Genomic DNA, 16,612 nt, shown 5'->3' on the forward strand with positions numbered 1-16,612 from the left:
GAAACCCTGAGAGCAGTGAGGTTCAGCGTGGAGCTTCTCCATCGCTCAGTGATTCGCCCACATGCCTCCTCAGTGGCTCCGGCTATTTATAGCTCCTTTTATCTCCATGTGAGTCGCTGCCCTCGTTTCTCCTCATCTGCTCCGGCTCTGTGGAATGAGAGAACACTGAACACATACAAAACTCAAACACTGAAACATTCACTTTAGTCACTAATTTATTAAAGTACATAAATTGTGCAGAAGGCATGGCCTTCCTAAAATTCCTATTTCCTATAAAGGAGGCGGAGCCTCTCGCTGTTCAGTTCCATTCAAGGAGGCGTGGCAACTTGAATTACAATCCTAGTAAAGGAAGTGTGGCTTCTGTGTTCAATTCTAAAGCTCCTCTGTCTGTTTCAATAAATGAGTGATCTCTGTGAAAAGGGCGTGGCTTTAGTGTCAATTCTAATAAAAGGGGGGGTGACCTGGTGTTTCAATCAATTTTCATGAAGGAGGTGTGGCCTCTGTGTCAGTTCCTCTAAAGCAGGTGTGGCCTCTGTCTCATTTCCAATAAAGGAGGTGTGGCCTCTGTCAATTTTCCATAAAGGAGGTGTGGCCTCTGTCAATTTCCCATAAAGGAGGTGTGGCCTCTGTGTCATTTCCCATAAAGGAGGTGTGTCCTTTGTCGATTTCTATAAAGGAGGTCTGGCCTCTGTCAATTCCAATGGAGGTGTGGCCTCTGTTATTTCCCATAAAGGAGGTGTGGCCTCTGTCATTTCCCATTAAGGAGGTGTGGCCTCTGTGTCATTTCCCATAAAGGTGTGGCCTCTGTCAATTCCTATAAAGGAGGTGTGGCCTCTGTGTCAATTCCAATGGAGGTGTGGCCTCTGTCATTTCCCATAAAGGAGGTGTGGCCTCTGTCAATTCCTATAAAGGAGATGTGGCCTCTATGTCAATTCCAATGGAGGTGTGGCCTCTGTCATTTCCCATAAAGGAGGTGTGGCCTCTGTCAATTTATATAAAGGCGGTATGGTTGCTGTCAATCCCAATAAAGGAGGTGTGTCTAGTTTTCTTCTGGTCTCTATAGGTCATGTCAGGTCTCTGTAGGGTTCTAAAGAACTCTATAGGTCTCTGTAGTTCTTTGTAGCTCACACGTGTCTCATATTCACCTTGCAATCCAGCGTGTGTGTGTGTGTGTGTGTGTGTGTGTGCATGACCTTTGGTGTTTACCCGATTTGTTGGTTTAACACAAACACATTTTCATCCTGAATTTCAGGGAAGTGTTTTCTCTACTGTAACGGACTGATGGACCACATCTACGTGTGCCAGAACACCACCGCCTGTGGCTCCTGGTACAAAACACCCACTCACTTCAGTGGGACTCTGGTGAGTCCTGCACTTACAAACCACACACACGTTTCTAAGCAGGAGTTTCAGTATTTAATGCTCCAAATATAATTTGTTTGTTTGATTGTTAAGGATGCGTTTGTGAAGATCAGTCGCTCCGAGGGTCTGCGCTCTCTGTGGAGTGGTCTTCCTCCTACACTGTAAGTCAGGATGGAAAAACACCTGAGAATATTTAAATAAAAAATAAAACACAGTGTGTGTCCGGCTGTTAGAGGAATGTAATCTGGTGTGTGTGTGTGTGTGTGTCTGTGTGGGGGGGGGTTGGGTTGTGTGTTGTGTAGCGTGATGGCCGTCCCCACCACAGTCATCTACTTCACCTGCTACGACCAGCTTAAAGACCTCCTTTCTGATGGTCTTGGTTACCGAAGCAACTACGTCTCCATCATCGCCGGGGGTCTGGCGAGACGTGAGTCTGTTTATTTTCATTTATTTATATTTTATTCCGTTTCTATCATTTCCATCCTTGTGCCTATTCATATGTACTATCTGTCTATCCATTCATTCTTCCCTTCTATCTATCTATCTATCTATCTATCTATCTATCTGTCTGTCTGTCTGTCTGTCTGTCTGTCTGTCTGTCTGTCTGTCTGTCTGTCTGTCTGTCTACATTTATTGGATTTAGAAGACGCCTGTATCCAGACGGACTTACATGTATCTCGTTTATACACCCGAGCAGTGAGTGTTTTGGGGGGGGCGTGCTCAGGGGCCCAGGAGTGGCAGCTTGGTGGGGTGAAATTTAAACCCACCTGATCTTGTCCTTCACAAAAGTGACCATGAGTTTTCCAGAAGAGCTCCAGAAGATTAAGGTTTTGGTGTTGTTGTTGAATAATCAGTGTGTGTGTGTGTTGCAGTGGGCGCGGTCACGGTGATCACTCCGTTGGAGTTGGTGCGCACTAAGATGCAGTCACGGCGCGTATCCTACAGTGAGCTGCGAGTGTGTATCAGATCGGCCGTGACTCAGAGCGGCGTGCTCTCGCTGTGGCGGGGGTGGGGACCCACTGTTCTTAGAGATGTTCCCTTTTCCGGTACACACACACACACACACACACACACACACACACACACACACACAAATCTTTACATCCTGCACTTACCAGACTGTACTGTGTGTGTGTGTGTGTGTGTGTGTGTGTGTGTGTGTGTGTGTTTCAGCCATGTACTGGTTTAACTATGAGTTGATGAAAGCAGAGCTGTGTGAGAGAAACAGAACACCACAGGCCTCTTTCTCAATCTGCTTCACTGCAGGAGCCGTTTCTGGAGCTGTGAGTAAAAAGTCATAATATAATGAATAGAATATAAATAATTGAATTAATTAAATAATATTTATTAATAAATAATGAGAATTCTAGGATTGGCCTTCGATCCAATTTCTCATCGCAAAAAAAAAAAACTCCCTAAAACCAACCAGGTGATGATTTCAGACACCATTCCTGGTCTCCGATCTCATCCTGATGCACAGACACCATGAAACGATCACGATCTGGATGTACACTAAACCTCCAAATGTTTGTGGACACCTGACCATATGATTCGTTTGTGCTTTTTGAACATCGCATTCCACATTTGGTCCCCATTTGCTCTTATAAAAAGCTTCACTCTTCTGGGAAGATGTTCCACTAGACTTTTGTGGAGATTTGTGTGGAGATTCATTCATCTACAAAGGTGTTAGTAAAGTCAGGTACTGATGGAGGTGAGGTGAGAAGGCCTGGGGTGGAGTCAGCGTGGAAAATTCATCTCCAAGGTGTTCTATAGGGATGGATATCTGTAGCAGGAGATCTTCTTGTGCACAGGTTTGGGTCTTCTAGTTTAAGTGTAGGGGAGATTTAATGCTACAGCATCCAAAGTCGTCCGATACAATCATGTGCTTTTAAGGTTGTGGGAACAGTTTTAGGTAAGAACCACATGGCTAGAAAATCTTTATCTTATCAGTTTTATTCTGTAATCGGCTCAGTGCCGTGTCTCTGACCATGTTAATGAGTTAGTGTACCGAGAGCCAACCTCCGTCCTTAATCTTTGTCCTGTGCGTAATCAGGGTCCGAAGTGCTTAAAACCAGGTCATGATTTTACCGTAGACTTCTACTGATGCATTCTTTCACAGTAAATTTACGGCTTTTAATAATTATCAGCTAAAAATGGATTGTGATGTGCTGGAAGGAGTTCAGATGTGAGTTCAGGGCGTTGAACATGCAGGTAGTTTGTGGTGCAACCCAGATAATAATGGGTTTTATTCTGAGTCAGGTTCCCCTCGTTTTTTTTTTCTCATGCCATCTCAGGGAGTTTTTCCTCCTCACATTCGCCACCGGCTCGCACTTTAGCGATGAACTAACACTTATTAGGAACAAACTTATAGGCACTAAACTTGTACAATCTTTTACACCGATCAACCATAAGATTATGACCATCTGCCTAAAATCGTGTTGGTCCCCCTTTTGCTGCTAAAACAGTCGTGACCCATCGATCATCAACAGCATGAACTTCTTCAGCAGTTTGAGCCTACAGGAGCTCGTCTGTTGGATCGGACCACACGTCCAGCCTTCTCTTCACACGTGCACCCTGTCGCTGGTTCACCACTGTTCCTTCCTTGGAGCACTTTTGATAGATTCTAAACACTGCAGACCAGGAACATCCCACAAGAGCTGCAGTTTTGAAGATGCTCAGACCCAGACGTCTAGACGTCTCAATTTGTCAAACTCCCTCAAATCCTCAAATCTTTGCAAATTTATTACAAATACAAAAACACATTTTCATTGCCTTTGCTATGAGACTCAAACGTGAACTCAGGTGCATCCTGTTTCCACTGATCGTCCTCGAGATGTTTCTTGATTAGAGCCCACCTTTAGGTAAATTCAGTTGCTGGGACATGATCTGGAAAGGCACACACCTGTCTATTGAAGGTCTCACAGTTAAAGGCTGGTCCGTGTGGTCTGATCCAACAGACGAGCTCGTGTAGCTTATACTGCTGAAGAAGTTCATGATGGTGATACTGGATAGGTCAGAACTGTTTTGGCATCAAATTGAGACCAACACAATATTAGGCAGGTGGTCATAATATTATGCCGGCGTGTTTAATCATTTAAGGTTTGTTCATTGTATCTGTAAGTTTATCCCGTAATGAGCGAGCCAGTGGAGACCGGGGTGAACGAGAAACTCCCTGAGATGTGACTTTCATTTTATAATATACAGTTTGTTTCAGTGTATTTTTTCGTGGCTCGGGCCTCAGTTGGATTTTCGGCCCGTGGTAGGAAAAAGTTCTTCTGTTGTAGCTCCTAATGCGCACGTTACCTGCAGATCGCCGCGATCACGACGCTGCCGTTTGACGTGGTGAAAACACGCAGGCAGATCGAGCTGGGAGAAATGGAGATCCTCGGGGGTATGATGACAATTTTTCTAATCAATCCAAGTGAATTTAGAGGAGAGAGAGAAGCAAATGGACAACAAATCTCCTGTGCTTTCGTGCAGCTCCTCTGAAGACGTCGTCTTCCTCCACGTGGCTCATAATGAAGAGTATCTGGACCGATAGCGGCTACCGAGGCCTGTTCGCAGGTAAAGTCTACACGTGACACCGAGCTGCCTCCAAATATAAACAGTCAAGATGTGTATTTACAAAATCTAATCCGAGAATGACTTTCTGAAAGTGTCGGTTACATGCTGTACATCTGTAGAATTCTGGATTCTGATTGGTCAGAAGGTTTTCATTCATTTTCTCTATCTGAATCATTTAAATATAGATATTTATTTCCTCTCCTTTCAGGCTTCTTGCCACGAGTGATCAAAGTGGCTCCGGCGTGCGCCATCATGATCAGTACGTACGAGTTCGGGAAAATGTTCTTCCGCAAGCGCAACGAAGAGCAGCGAGAAGGCTGAGGGAACCACCAAGTAGAGCCGCATGATAATTTTTACCCAAACTGACCTGCCCTTTATCAGGGCCTTGGCCTGCATCCTGCTCTTATCTCCACAGGGTGCGAGGGAAAACAATGGCGAGGCTGCCAGGTTCAGTTCTATAACGCTGTGCATGCGGTAGTTATTTATGTCCCTCAGTTGGGATTTACTGCATTGCAGCGAGACTGCAGCACACCAGAACCGCATCAAAGCATGCTGGGAAAACGTTTATCTGCATGCACGGGTGCTTTGAGGAAATGTTATTCAGAAATTGAATTCATCTGTGCTTTGAAATGGTTCCTGGTTCCATGTGACCTTCATATGTGTCCTATGTGGCCAGTAAGGTAAAAAAAAAAAAATAGCAGACGAGTAAATATTGTTCATGCACTGCCCTCTAGTGGCCATATACCGCAATCTGTTGATTATATACCGCCCTCTAGTGGCAATTTACCGCCCTCTAGTGTTTATATGCCGCTCTTTAATGTCTACATACCGCCCTCTAGTGGTCATACTCTGTCCCCTGATGTCTATACACCGCCCCAGTGCCCATCTAAATAGAGAATGTTACACAACAGCATCTGCACGAGATAAACACATTTTCTCTAATTTGTCTGTTATTACTTCTCCACACACTGATAACCAGCTTTGTGTGATCGCAGTGCCTTCTGGGTACATTTCATCTCTGAAAACCCTGTAGTCTTTAGAAATCATTTTCTCAATGTTTATTTAAAAGTTGAAATGTACAAAAAAATCAGCACCAGACTTTTACACACATTTGATTAAAACGTAACTTCTGCCCAGTTCTTGCATTCGTACTAAGAACTGTTTGGTCCTTTTGACCACAACAACGATCAAACGCGTTCCCTTTTACTTTTGTGTCATCAATATTGCACATTTAAATACTAGCTAGCTGGAACTAGCATACGTTACCTAACGAGACAACTTTTCACATTTATGTTGTTAAAGGAAAATACGTTCACAAGCTAATATTCTTAAATAAACCCACAAGACCTTCTACAGCTGTATGCTTTTATTTAGTCCCTATAGAAGGTACTTGCTCTTGAGGTACCAGTGACCACTGATCCCTTCAACGATCCCGTTCTTCTTTTCGGAAACCCATAAAGATCCATCCTGATGCTCTACTTCTGGATGGAGTTCTTTTCCGTTGGAGACTGTGGATGGTTCCATATGAACAGCCTAAAGATCTATGAGGATGACTCTGTTTTCTCAGAGCAACACGTGTGAAGGTGAATCTCTCGGACCTTCGGCTTAGAACAAAAGCACAAATACTAATACCTGAAAATCATTTTAGACTATTAATCAGACACATAATCAACCACACAGTGTGACATGCAGAGGGATGGTTTTTCCCACCGCTCCGTGACTTAAAATGGAATGAAAAAAATGGAAAACTGAAGAATAAAAAGCGAATAGAATAATTAAATAGATTTTTTCACTAAAATAAAATATAATTGCAGTTAAATAAAAATCTGAAAAAAAAACTGATGAAGGGATTTATTTATTTTATTTTATTTGAAGTTCTTTCCACAAGACAAATCCGGTTCTATGAGGTAACTGTGCTGAATATTGTAATTTTTGATTTGACTTTTTAAAAATAAGTCTTAAAACTGAGGATTTTATAAATTTTTAATAATTTATTTTGTAAATTTTTTGTGTGTTTTTGAAGTGAGCTATAAAGTGAACACAGACGTGACGATGACAATCATGTTCTATGTTGTTGTTTTTTCCTGAACTCTGTAAATGTTCTCGTCGCATCGTCTTTATGGAGGTGTTCAGTGTCTCAGATGGACATGTTGATGTGTTTCTGACACACTGCTATCTAAAAGCATATACAAAGGAACGTCAGACGTAAAACAGCTCGGCGCTCCGGCTTGAATCCGATCCATGTTCCAGTTGAAACTGGTTTAAATTCCAGAATTATCCTGCTATACAGTCGAATAGCAAGTCACAGAGCTCAATAAACACTGCCAGATTTACAAGATATTTCTTTCAATACCAATTTAATATTAAATTAAGCGTTGAAGTGCAGCGCAGCACATTTGCTTCTAGCCACGCCTACAAAACTCCATAAAAGGCAAAAGATCACAGAAACTGCCAAAATAGTAAATAAGTGGAAGTACGTGTTAAATCTGACGATAAAACGGCTCGGCCTGCTACTAAACCTGCTGCTAAATACACACAAACACACGTTTACCCCTTCGTATTTAATTGCATGCCTCTGATTTGTTGTATTTTATTAAAATGATTGATGCAGAAAATCAATAATTGGATAATTCCAAGCCGATCAAGCGAAGTTTACAATCGTGAATCTCGTTTACTTCCTGACTCTTGCTAAACACCACATTCTTGTAAAAATGCCCCTTTGAGCAGTAAAAATAAATTAGTTTCTATCTAAAGCGAAAAAAGTGGCCCAGGGTCTTCATGAGTTATTAAAGCAGTAAACTTCCATTAGCTACGTTCGCTTTGTAGCTCCAGTGCAACAACTTTAAAGCAAAATTCACTCATTAAATAAGAGTTATAGGTGAATCTAAGGTAAAAATTTAAGTTCTACTCCCTAAAAACTTTGCTGGTGATTAGTGAGGGTTAGGAAAGTCTGAGGTGATGTTCCTGATGGCTACATTGCATCGAGTGAACGTATCAGCACAGATTTATCTTTACTACAGTTCAAAATAAATATATTTCCTGGTAAAAACACTGGATGGTGTTTCTATTCACGTACTTGCAAAACTGACTTTTATTAGCGGCTGGAAACGTCTGAGGATGAGCAGCTAGTTAAGATTTAAAGTCTTGAGCAAGCTTGAACTAGCAAACACTGAGGTAGATGATCACAGTAGCTAGCAAGTGAAAAAAATATAAAATCAATCATTAAGAATATCAACATTTTCCTCAGAAATGTGTCACTTGCTTAGACCAAACTTTGCTAAGTGGGTTTTTAGCCACCAATGATGAACGAATGATTAAGGTGAGTAGCAAATAGCGAAAAAAACTTAATTGGAGGAAAAAAGTATTCAATAAATTACTTAGAAAAGACTTGCATTGGTTGCTAGTTGGGTGTAAAAAATATCAGCAATGATTAATGATATTTAAGTGTATTCGTGATCAAAAATAGAAACATTTTCCTCAATCATATCATGATAGCACATTGCAAATAGTTTTTTAAACACAATATCAATGAAAATATGACAAAACCACCAGAAATATCCACATTTGCTGAATATTAATTAGAAAAGTCTTAGCGTTGGTTGATAAGCGTGCTAAGAAACTTAGTGATGATGAACTAAGGATTAAAGCAGATAGCAAATAGCCACTACATTGCTTTTTTTTAATTTTACTTTATTTTTTGGAAAATTTTAATGATAAACACAACAAAGCCATTAGGAATTTTAGATGTGTTCATAAATTACTAATAAAAAGGTTAGCTTTGGTTGCTAAGTGAGTTCAGAAACACCAGATATAATGAACTAAAGAATTAATGATTAAAGTAGTTAGCATATAACCACTTTGTTTTACAATATTGTAAGTGCACAGTAACAATGTAAGTGGAAGTCTGACAAAGCAATAAGAAATGCCATTTTCCTTAATGTTTTAGTATATGAATTAGCACTGTTCGCTAAGCTGGCTTAGCAACATCAGCAATGATGAACTGATGATTTAAGTAGCTAGCATATAGCCCACATCACTTGCTACAACATTATTAGCACACAGTATGTATGTACAAGTAACACAGTAAAGATTTCACAGTAAAATATGACAAAACTCATCAGCAATATCAATATTTCCCTCAGATATGTTGGTATATTACTTCGAAAAGACTAGTATTGGTTGATAAGTGTGTTTAACAATATCAGAGATGATCAATCAGTAATATTTAAGCGTATTCCTGTGATGAATATGTGATGTCGTAGTTATAAATATCAAAAAGATCGACATTTTCCTCAGCGATATCAGAATAGCATATTGCAAACTACTTTTATAACATTGAAATCACACAGTAACGATACAATAGCAACATTTTCCTCAGATGTGTTGATAAATGACTAATAAAAACCAAACATTAGTTGCTAAGTGAACTAAAGAATGAACGATTAGCTAGCATTTAAATAACAATGAAAATATGACAAAACTATCATTAATAACATTTATATGAACATTTTCCTCAAATGTGTTAATAGATTAATTAGAAAAAGGCTAGAATTGGTTATTAAGTGTGTTTAGAAACATTTGTAATGATGAACTAATGGTTAAAGCTAGCATAGAGCTACTTTTTACAATATTGCAAGCACATAGAAATAATAAATAATACTAGAAAATAATCATGAAATGATGAAACATTTTCCTCAGATACGTTCGAAACTTGCTAGACACAGCTATCACTGGTTGCCATGTGGGTTTGGAAACATCAAAAATAAAAAAACTAAAGGTTTGATTATTAAAGTAGCTAGCGTGTAGGCAAAACAAAAGATTTTATAACATTGTAGATGCACAGTAATAATACAAATCAGACAAAATCATCAGGAATATCATTTTATCATAGAACATTTAATTTTTTTTAGAATGTCAGAACTTTCTCGATCAAACCTCATAGTGTGCTCAGCGGTCAGTGCTAAGTGTGATTATGGTCTTTTTTGAGGATTTTGCCAGCACATCAGTGGGAAATGTTGACAATGTAGATATTTTTTACTAATTTTTTTATTTTTACCCTGGTGATATACCACAGTACTGTGGCGAATTGAACATTTCTGCTGGTTTAAGTAAGTAATTAGTCACTGATGTTTATTTATATATATATATATATATATATATATATATATATATATATATATATATATATATATATATAATATATAGTCGAGTATCAGGTGCTTGTTTCTCCCACATATTTCGCAATCCTAGTGTGAACCTTTTTCCTAAATGAATTATTTCCTTTTCCACTTTTATCCCTGAGGTGTGTTTCCTGTTTTGAGTTTAAATAGCATTAGCGTGATGTTTGAACTTAGGCGTATTCGATCGTTATCAGGCTCCAGTTGGCAGGAACAGTTCAGAAGGAACCTTTTTAGTTACTATTCTGTCACAAGGGAAGAGTGAATGAGGCTATTGACTTCTGGTGGCATTTATTTTCACTTGTGGATGTTAGGTGAAGTTTGACCTGATCTTTTGAGGTGATAAAAAAAAAGAATCAAGTGATTATTTGAACCAGAAACTGTAAGGGTTTCCACTGCTAGTACCATTACAGACTACTAAACCCACTACCAAATAGATTCCATTATTTACATGTGCTTGTGCACATTGTAAATTTATGATCATATACAGTACAGACCAAAAGTTTATATATATATTATATATACAGTACAGACCAAAAGTTTATATATATATTATATATACAGTACAGACCAAAAGTTTATATATATATTATATATACAGTACAGACCAAAAGTTTATATATATATTATATATACAGTACAGACCAAAAGTTTGGACACACCTGCTCATTCAAAGAGTTTTCTTTATTTTCATAACTATGAAAATTGTAGATTCACACTGAAGGCATCAAAACTATGAATGAACACATGTGGAATTATATATGGAATTATATACATAACAAAAAAGTGTGAAACAACTGAAAAATGTCATATTGTAGGTTCTTCAAAGTAGCCATCAAGAGAATGCCAAGAGTGTGCAAAGCAGTAATCAAAGCAAAAGATGGCTACTTTGAAGAACCTACAATATGACATATTTTCAGTTGTTTCACACTTTTTTGTTATGTATATAATTCCATATATAATTCCACATGTGTTCATTCATAGTTTTGATGCCTTCAGTGTGAATCTACAATTTTCATAGTCATGAAAATAAAGAAAACTCTATGAATGAGCAGGTGTGTCCAAACTTTTGGTCTGTACTGTGTATATATATATATATATATATATATATATATATATATATATATATATATATATATATATATATATATATATATTAAATGTTATGTTAAAAGTGCTATACAAATAAAAATTAATTGAACTGAAAGAAATGCAAACAATAAAATTGCTAGTCATTATTTTTATTAATGAAGTTTTTTATTATTATTATTATTATATTTATTATTATTATAATTATTATTATCATTTGTGTACATCAACTTTTAAAAAATTAACATTTTTAAAACAATTTTAAGTCAAATGCCTGCTTGGTTAAATAATATCCCAAATTTTTTTTTTTTTTTAATTAAATATATAAAATTTTATTATATAAAAAAATTAAATTGGCACAAATTAATTAAATAAAAGGGAAAAATGTATTTAGGTGTTTACATTTGTTAGACCCCATTTGGTTAATGCAAATGTGTGTGTTTACATTTAATATTTAATTTGCTAAAGATTTTATCTACTTAATTGTTCTACTTATTTCAGCAGACTGTAACAAATGTCCTTATTCCTTCCGTCCTTCCTTCATTCACTCCATCGATATGTGGAATTGTCAGGATTTTCTCCTTTTAAGAGAAATTCTTAAAGCTGGACATAATACATTTAAAATCCAAAAAACGTTTTTTTTATTTATTTTTTTTTACTTCTGCCATTGTTGTATATGTTTAATAACAATAATAAAAAAATGCACTCAAAGTGCAGGGTGTGGACTAAAAAAAGCTTGTGTTTCACCACAATACGTTCCTGAGAGAACTCAGATTTCCCGCATGTAAAAAAAAAACGATTGTATTCGGTACACTGTTAAAACATATGTCCTGATGTTCCACTTAATTATTTTTTTTGTAAAAAAGTTTTAGTTCCAGTTTCTTTCTCCAAACATTCAGCTAAAATACTTTGCTGTGCCTCCTGCCAAAGTTGTTCTTCACTAGTTGGAGATTTCTTTCTTTTTTGTGATGCAGTTCATCCCAGAGCAGTTCAGTAGAATTTGGGTACGATGACTAGGCAGGTTGCTCCAGACGTCACTCTAGATGTCTGTCTGCTCTCTAAATAACACTTACAGAAATCGGACGTACACTTTGGCTTATTTTCTCTCCTGTTCACCTTCTTACACAAGTTCTTCTGTTAGAGACAGAAAAGTCACGTTTGGACTCATCTGTCCACAGAACCCCAACACATTTGCTACTTTGTGCAATCAGGAATTTTCCAGACAGACAGGACAAGATGGCGTTGAGAGAGCGAGAGCATCAGGCTGCACAGCTGTGGAAAAGAAAATCCCCAGATGGATTGGTGCTCTGGGAAACAGGGCTCGGATCAACAGTGAGAGTGATGGCCTTATTTAGCACAAGCGCCTGATCTGTTTACAGTGCAGCCTTCAGCGGCCTCACGAGCCGATTCGGAGAAAAAAAAAAAGCGAGAGGCCAGCATTCTTTTGTGAACTTAAGAGATCTGCAACTAAAATAAATAGGGGTTCAGAACCAGGAAGAAATACAACACAGGAAGTCGTCCTGCCCAGCTTGCGATCGCTCGGTCTCACGCTCTCGGGTCACGTTCAGGTTCACTTACACTTATCTGCTCTCCCCAGCTGCTCGAGACTCGGTCCAGGTTCATCCGTGTTTTTTACACTTCATTGTGACTGCTTTTGTATATTTATTTTAGCGTCCTGCTGCTTCGCTGTGCCTATAAATGATTGTTACTAAAAATATTGGCATTTCTTCCTTTATTTAGCACTTTGTCGTGCATATTATAAAAACAGATTCAATTAGAAAGAAAATTAGATAAAAAAAAAAAAAACATAACATCTGGATATTCTCTTCACATACAGCTGTGACGTTATTTTTAAAGTACTTTTAACATTTTTAAGAGGAAATTGTAATTTTCCGCATATCCCAGCTTGTCAGAAGGAGGGTGAGTCATGGACCCCTCGAGCAGATTAAATGCCCAGGGGTGCAAAAGTGGAAGCTTGGTGGTGCTGGTGCTTGAACTCCCAACCTTATGATCAGGAATTCAGAGCCTGAACCATGAAACCACCACTGCCTTCGTCCAGTTTATGAACATCAAGAAAACATCACTGGGTACATAGAAAGAATTGTGTAACTCTGTTGAGGCTGCCATCTTGGACAGCTTTATATAAAAAGTCAGTTAGAAAATCTGAATTTGGTGCTTGGAAATTGAGCATGAGATAGATTCCATTAATTATTAGTTATTTGTTCATTGTGCTTGATTCTGATTGGTCAGAAGGTTGTTGGTTCTTTTTCTACAGCAGCACCTCTGACAGGAGTAGACCCAGAGGTCACAGGTTCATTTATATTTAATGTGATCGTTCTGATATTTGATCATTGCCATAGTAACAACTCGAATAACTCTGAGTGGGATAAAAGAAGAGAAGAGGCTGGTGAGGCTGCTGTAACGTAAGTTAATCAACTTTATGGTGGTGACAGTCGCTCAGTTTTAGTTCAGCCCCCTGGTTTTGATGATATTCCTGTAGCACAATGGCCTTGAGTATTTTTTCTTCTTGCCGAAGAAAGATGGAAGTTTGCATGAGAACCATCTCGAGTGGTTTCTTATAAGTGATGGAATCATGCTGCGTGCTACGTTCCTGCCTGTGGGGCCGGCCTTACGTAATGAAATACGTGCATTTATATTCAGTAATAACCACGTACTCCCAGGCCTGTCCAGGCTTTTAACCTACACACACTTTCCCATAGATACTGCAATGCTGCTGGCTGTAATCCCTCTTATATGTGATTTACAGGTTAGTAAAGCCAAAATAAATGCGGAGGGAGTGGCCTGTAAGAAAACGAGCGCACGAGAGTCCAAATATCGGTGTCGATAATAAGGAATGTTAATTTGCTCAGAGGAAACGTCTCCTCCAGCATGTCCCGCACGCTCTGTTTATCCGAAACGGGGGTTGTTCCTGTGGGAATGTTGAGATTGTGAAGTAAAATAGCGCACATGACCTCCAGACGCCCCCCAGCATTTTAAAAGCTGGGACTGGATTTGAAACCCGACGGGAATTTCTAGGAAACCTCTCCCCTAGTGAAACCACTACCGCCACCACCTTTCTCTGCGATGTTATCTCCTAATTTATCTCCTAATCCTAATTTATCTCCTCTTTGTTACTAAGGGAAGTGCAACATGAAGGAAATATGCAGCTATATGCTTAAAAAAAAAATTCTGGAGCCCATACGTTTTTCAAATATCCCATTCCCCATTTAGTCCCGCTTGCTGCTATAATAACCTCCATTCTTCTGAGGAGATGTTTCATCAGATTTTGTAGAAATTTGTCCTCATTCATACACATGGCATTAATAAAGCCTGGAACTGCTAGGTGATGTGAGGAGGCTTGGGGTGCAGTCAGCATGAAAGATTCTTTCCAAAAATGCGCAATAGGGTTGCACTCTCTATAGCAGGAGATCTTCCACTCCAACGCATGTAACGTAGCTCTTCATGGAGCTGGCTTTGTGCATTGTCATGCTGGGACAGTTTTGGGTCTCCTTGTTTAAGTGAATGCAACTGTGTGCCTACAAATTTGTTGATACAGTTTGTGCAAGAATCACAGACAAACGTCAGGTGTCCCAATACAGATGGTCCCTGAGTAATGATGTTTTTTTTAAATCGTATGATGATGATAGCGATACGACAAAAATGTAAACGTAGCAGCATATGCTCCTCCCTCAACTCTCGAACCGGTGCTTGTCCATGCGCCCACTGCCACCTACATATATACTGTTTATACAGTACGGTTCTGTAAATTGCTCTGTTTTGCTAAATTATGTACTGTAATTTATTCAATTATCTATCGCATACTGATCAGCATTCTTTAAGAGCAGCGGTGGATGAAGTACACAAACCATGGAGTTGAGTAAAAGTAGATCCACTCAGTAAAATGTGACTCCAGTAAAAGTAAAAGTGGTGCTTTAAAATTTTCACTATAATAAAAGTATTTTGAGTTTAAATGTACTTAAGTACCCAAAGTACTATGATTTTAACTATAATGTTCCTATGATCATTTTTTTTTTATATTTACTTAATCACCTCAGTTTATGTGAAAAGATTCAAATGTGACTCTCAGCACACTGATCTATTAATAGAATGATATTAATGACTCAAACACTGATTTCTATTATAATGATCATGAACCCAAAACCTTCTTTTCAACTACTTAAAAAAAAAAATCTCACAAACGAGGTCACGTGTGTTGTGGTGAGTTCGAGTCTGGAGTTTCTTCATCATTTATTCCTCTCTAAATGTTCTGCTTGATGTTTAACCGATGCTGAACTGTATGTTGGTGATCAGTAGATGCAACAAGCGCCAATCAGAACACGTGTAAAACAGAGCGTGGACTCGACCCTGATTGGTGGATTGCTGCGTTTCACCAGTTACGTTTTTATTCTCATTAATAAAAAAAATACGACTGATTTCACAAAATGTAGTCGAGTAAAACGTAAGAAATTTGATTTTGAAATGTAGTGAAGTTACAGTAAAAGTCTCCCCAAATGGAAAAACTTCAGTAAAGTTCAGATACGCAAAAAAAAAAAAAAAGAAGCTACTTAGATACAGTTACAAATTACATTTACTTCCTTGCTGTACACTACTGTTCAAGACTCTGGGGGAGAAACATATCTCGACTTTTTCTGAATTACGATGGAACGCATCTCTATCATAAGGCGGGGACCACCTGTACCTTTGTCCATTTAGTGTATGTTAAAATATAATAATATCTGCATGTCTGTGTGAAATATGGTTTGAGTCAGAAATTGATGATGAAGTGAGCAAAGACCTTCATTATAGCTACAAGTGTAAAACTCCAGCAACCGAACCTACAAGTCATAATTTTTCCTCAGAAAAAAATGTACAGTCAAGCACTAACACTCCCTTAGCAACGAAAGCGTGATTTTGTAAAACATGCCAGAACATCTAAGGAACCCATTAGGCGTGGAGATTGCGTATTCTTGCTTTGCTAACCCTCTACACTGATGCACCGCATGACCCTAAGTTTCCTCACAGGCCGATGAAGACTCTCGTTCCTGTCTGCTTTTTCTCACCGTTTTCTTATAGTTCGCCCCGACAGGCCGCTTCGAGGCAACTCCAGAACTGTCACGAACACCAGACGTGCTTCTGTACAAATCCAAACGATCCAAACGGAGCCGCTGTGGTTTGTTTGATCGCTGATGATCCTGCCTTTGTTTTTTTCGACAAATTATTTCTTCGGAGTGACACTCCACAACTTCCGCATTATTCCTAGAATTGTTCAACCTGGACTGCATTTACATTTATTGGATTTAGCAGATCCCCCTGTCCAGAGCGATGTCCAAAAGTGCTTTGAGTCTATATCAATGAATACATCTACACTGGTATTGTACCCGAAAAGTGTTAGTCTGAATGGTTCAGGAAGAGGAACCTCT

The 16,612-nt window shown here is 38.6% G+C and overlaps 1 protein-coding gene and 1 long non-coding RNA gene across 5 annotated transcripts in view; both read left to right on the forward strand.

Annotated features, from left to right (window-relative positions):
* The window catches only part of slc25a39 (solute carrier family 25 member 39), a 12,581-nt gene extending 6,302 nt beyond the window's left edge, over positions 1-6,279 (forward strand). For all 4 annotated transcript variants that reach the window (XM_083565640.1, XM_083565638.1, XM_083565637.1 and 1 more), the window contains 8 exons: positions 1,253-1,362; positions 1,456-1,523; positions 1,665-1,789; positions 2,235-2,408; positions 2,536-2,645; positions 4,672-4,753; positions 4,843-4,926; positions 5,135-6,279. In XM_083565640.1, the coding sequence (XP_083421766.1) occupies positions 1,253-1,362; positions 1,456-1,523; positions 1,665-1,789; positions 2,235-2,408; positions 2,536-2,645; positions 4,672-4,753; positions 4,843-4,926; positions 5,135-5,247 (866 nt within the window). In that variant the 3' untranslated portion in view covers positions 5,248-6,279. The remainder of the gene's footprint in view (positions 1-1,252; positions 1,363-1,455; positions 1,524-1,664; positions 1,790-2,234; positions 2,409-2,535; positions 2,646-4,671; positions 4,754-4,842; positions 4,927-5,134) is intronic.
* On the forward strand, positions 473-1,230 carry LOC310739599. Its single transcript, XR_014537435.1, has 4 exons — positions 473-555; positions 587-649; positions 707-795; positions 882-1,230. It is a non-coding gene; the product is annotated as an uncharacterized lncRNA (long non-coding RNA).
* Positions 6,280-16,612: the final 10,333 nt, after the last annotated feature.

Source organism: Silurus aristotelis, assembly GCF_946808225.1.
Source record: "Silurus aristotelis genome assembly, chromosome: 17".
Taxonomy (NCBI): Eukaryota; Metazoa; Chordata; class Actinopteri; order Siluriformes; family Siluridae; genus Silurus; species Silurus aristotelis.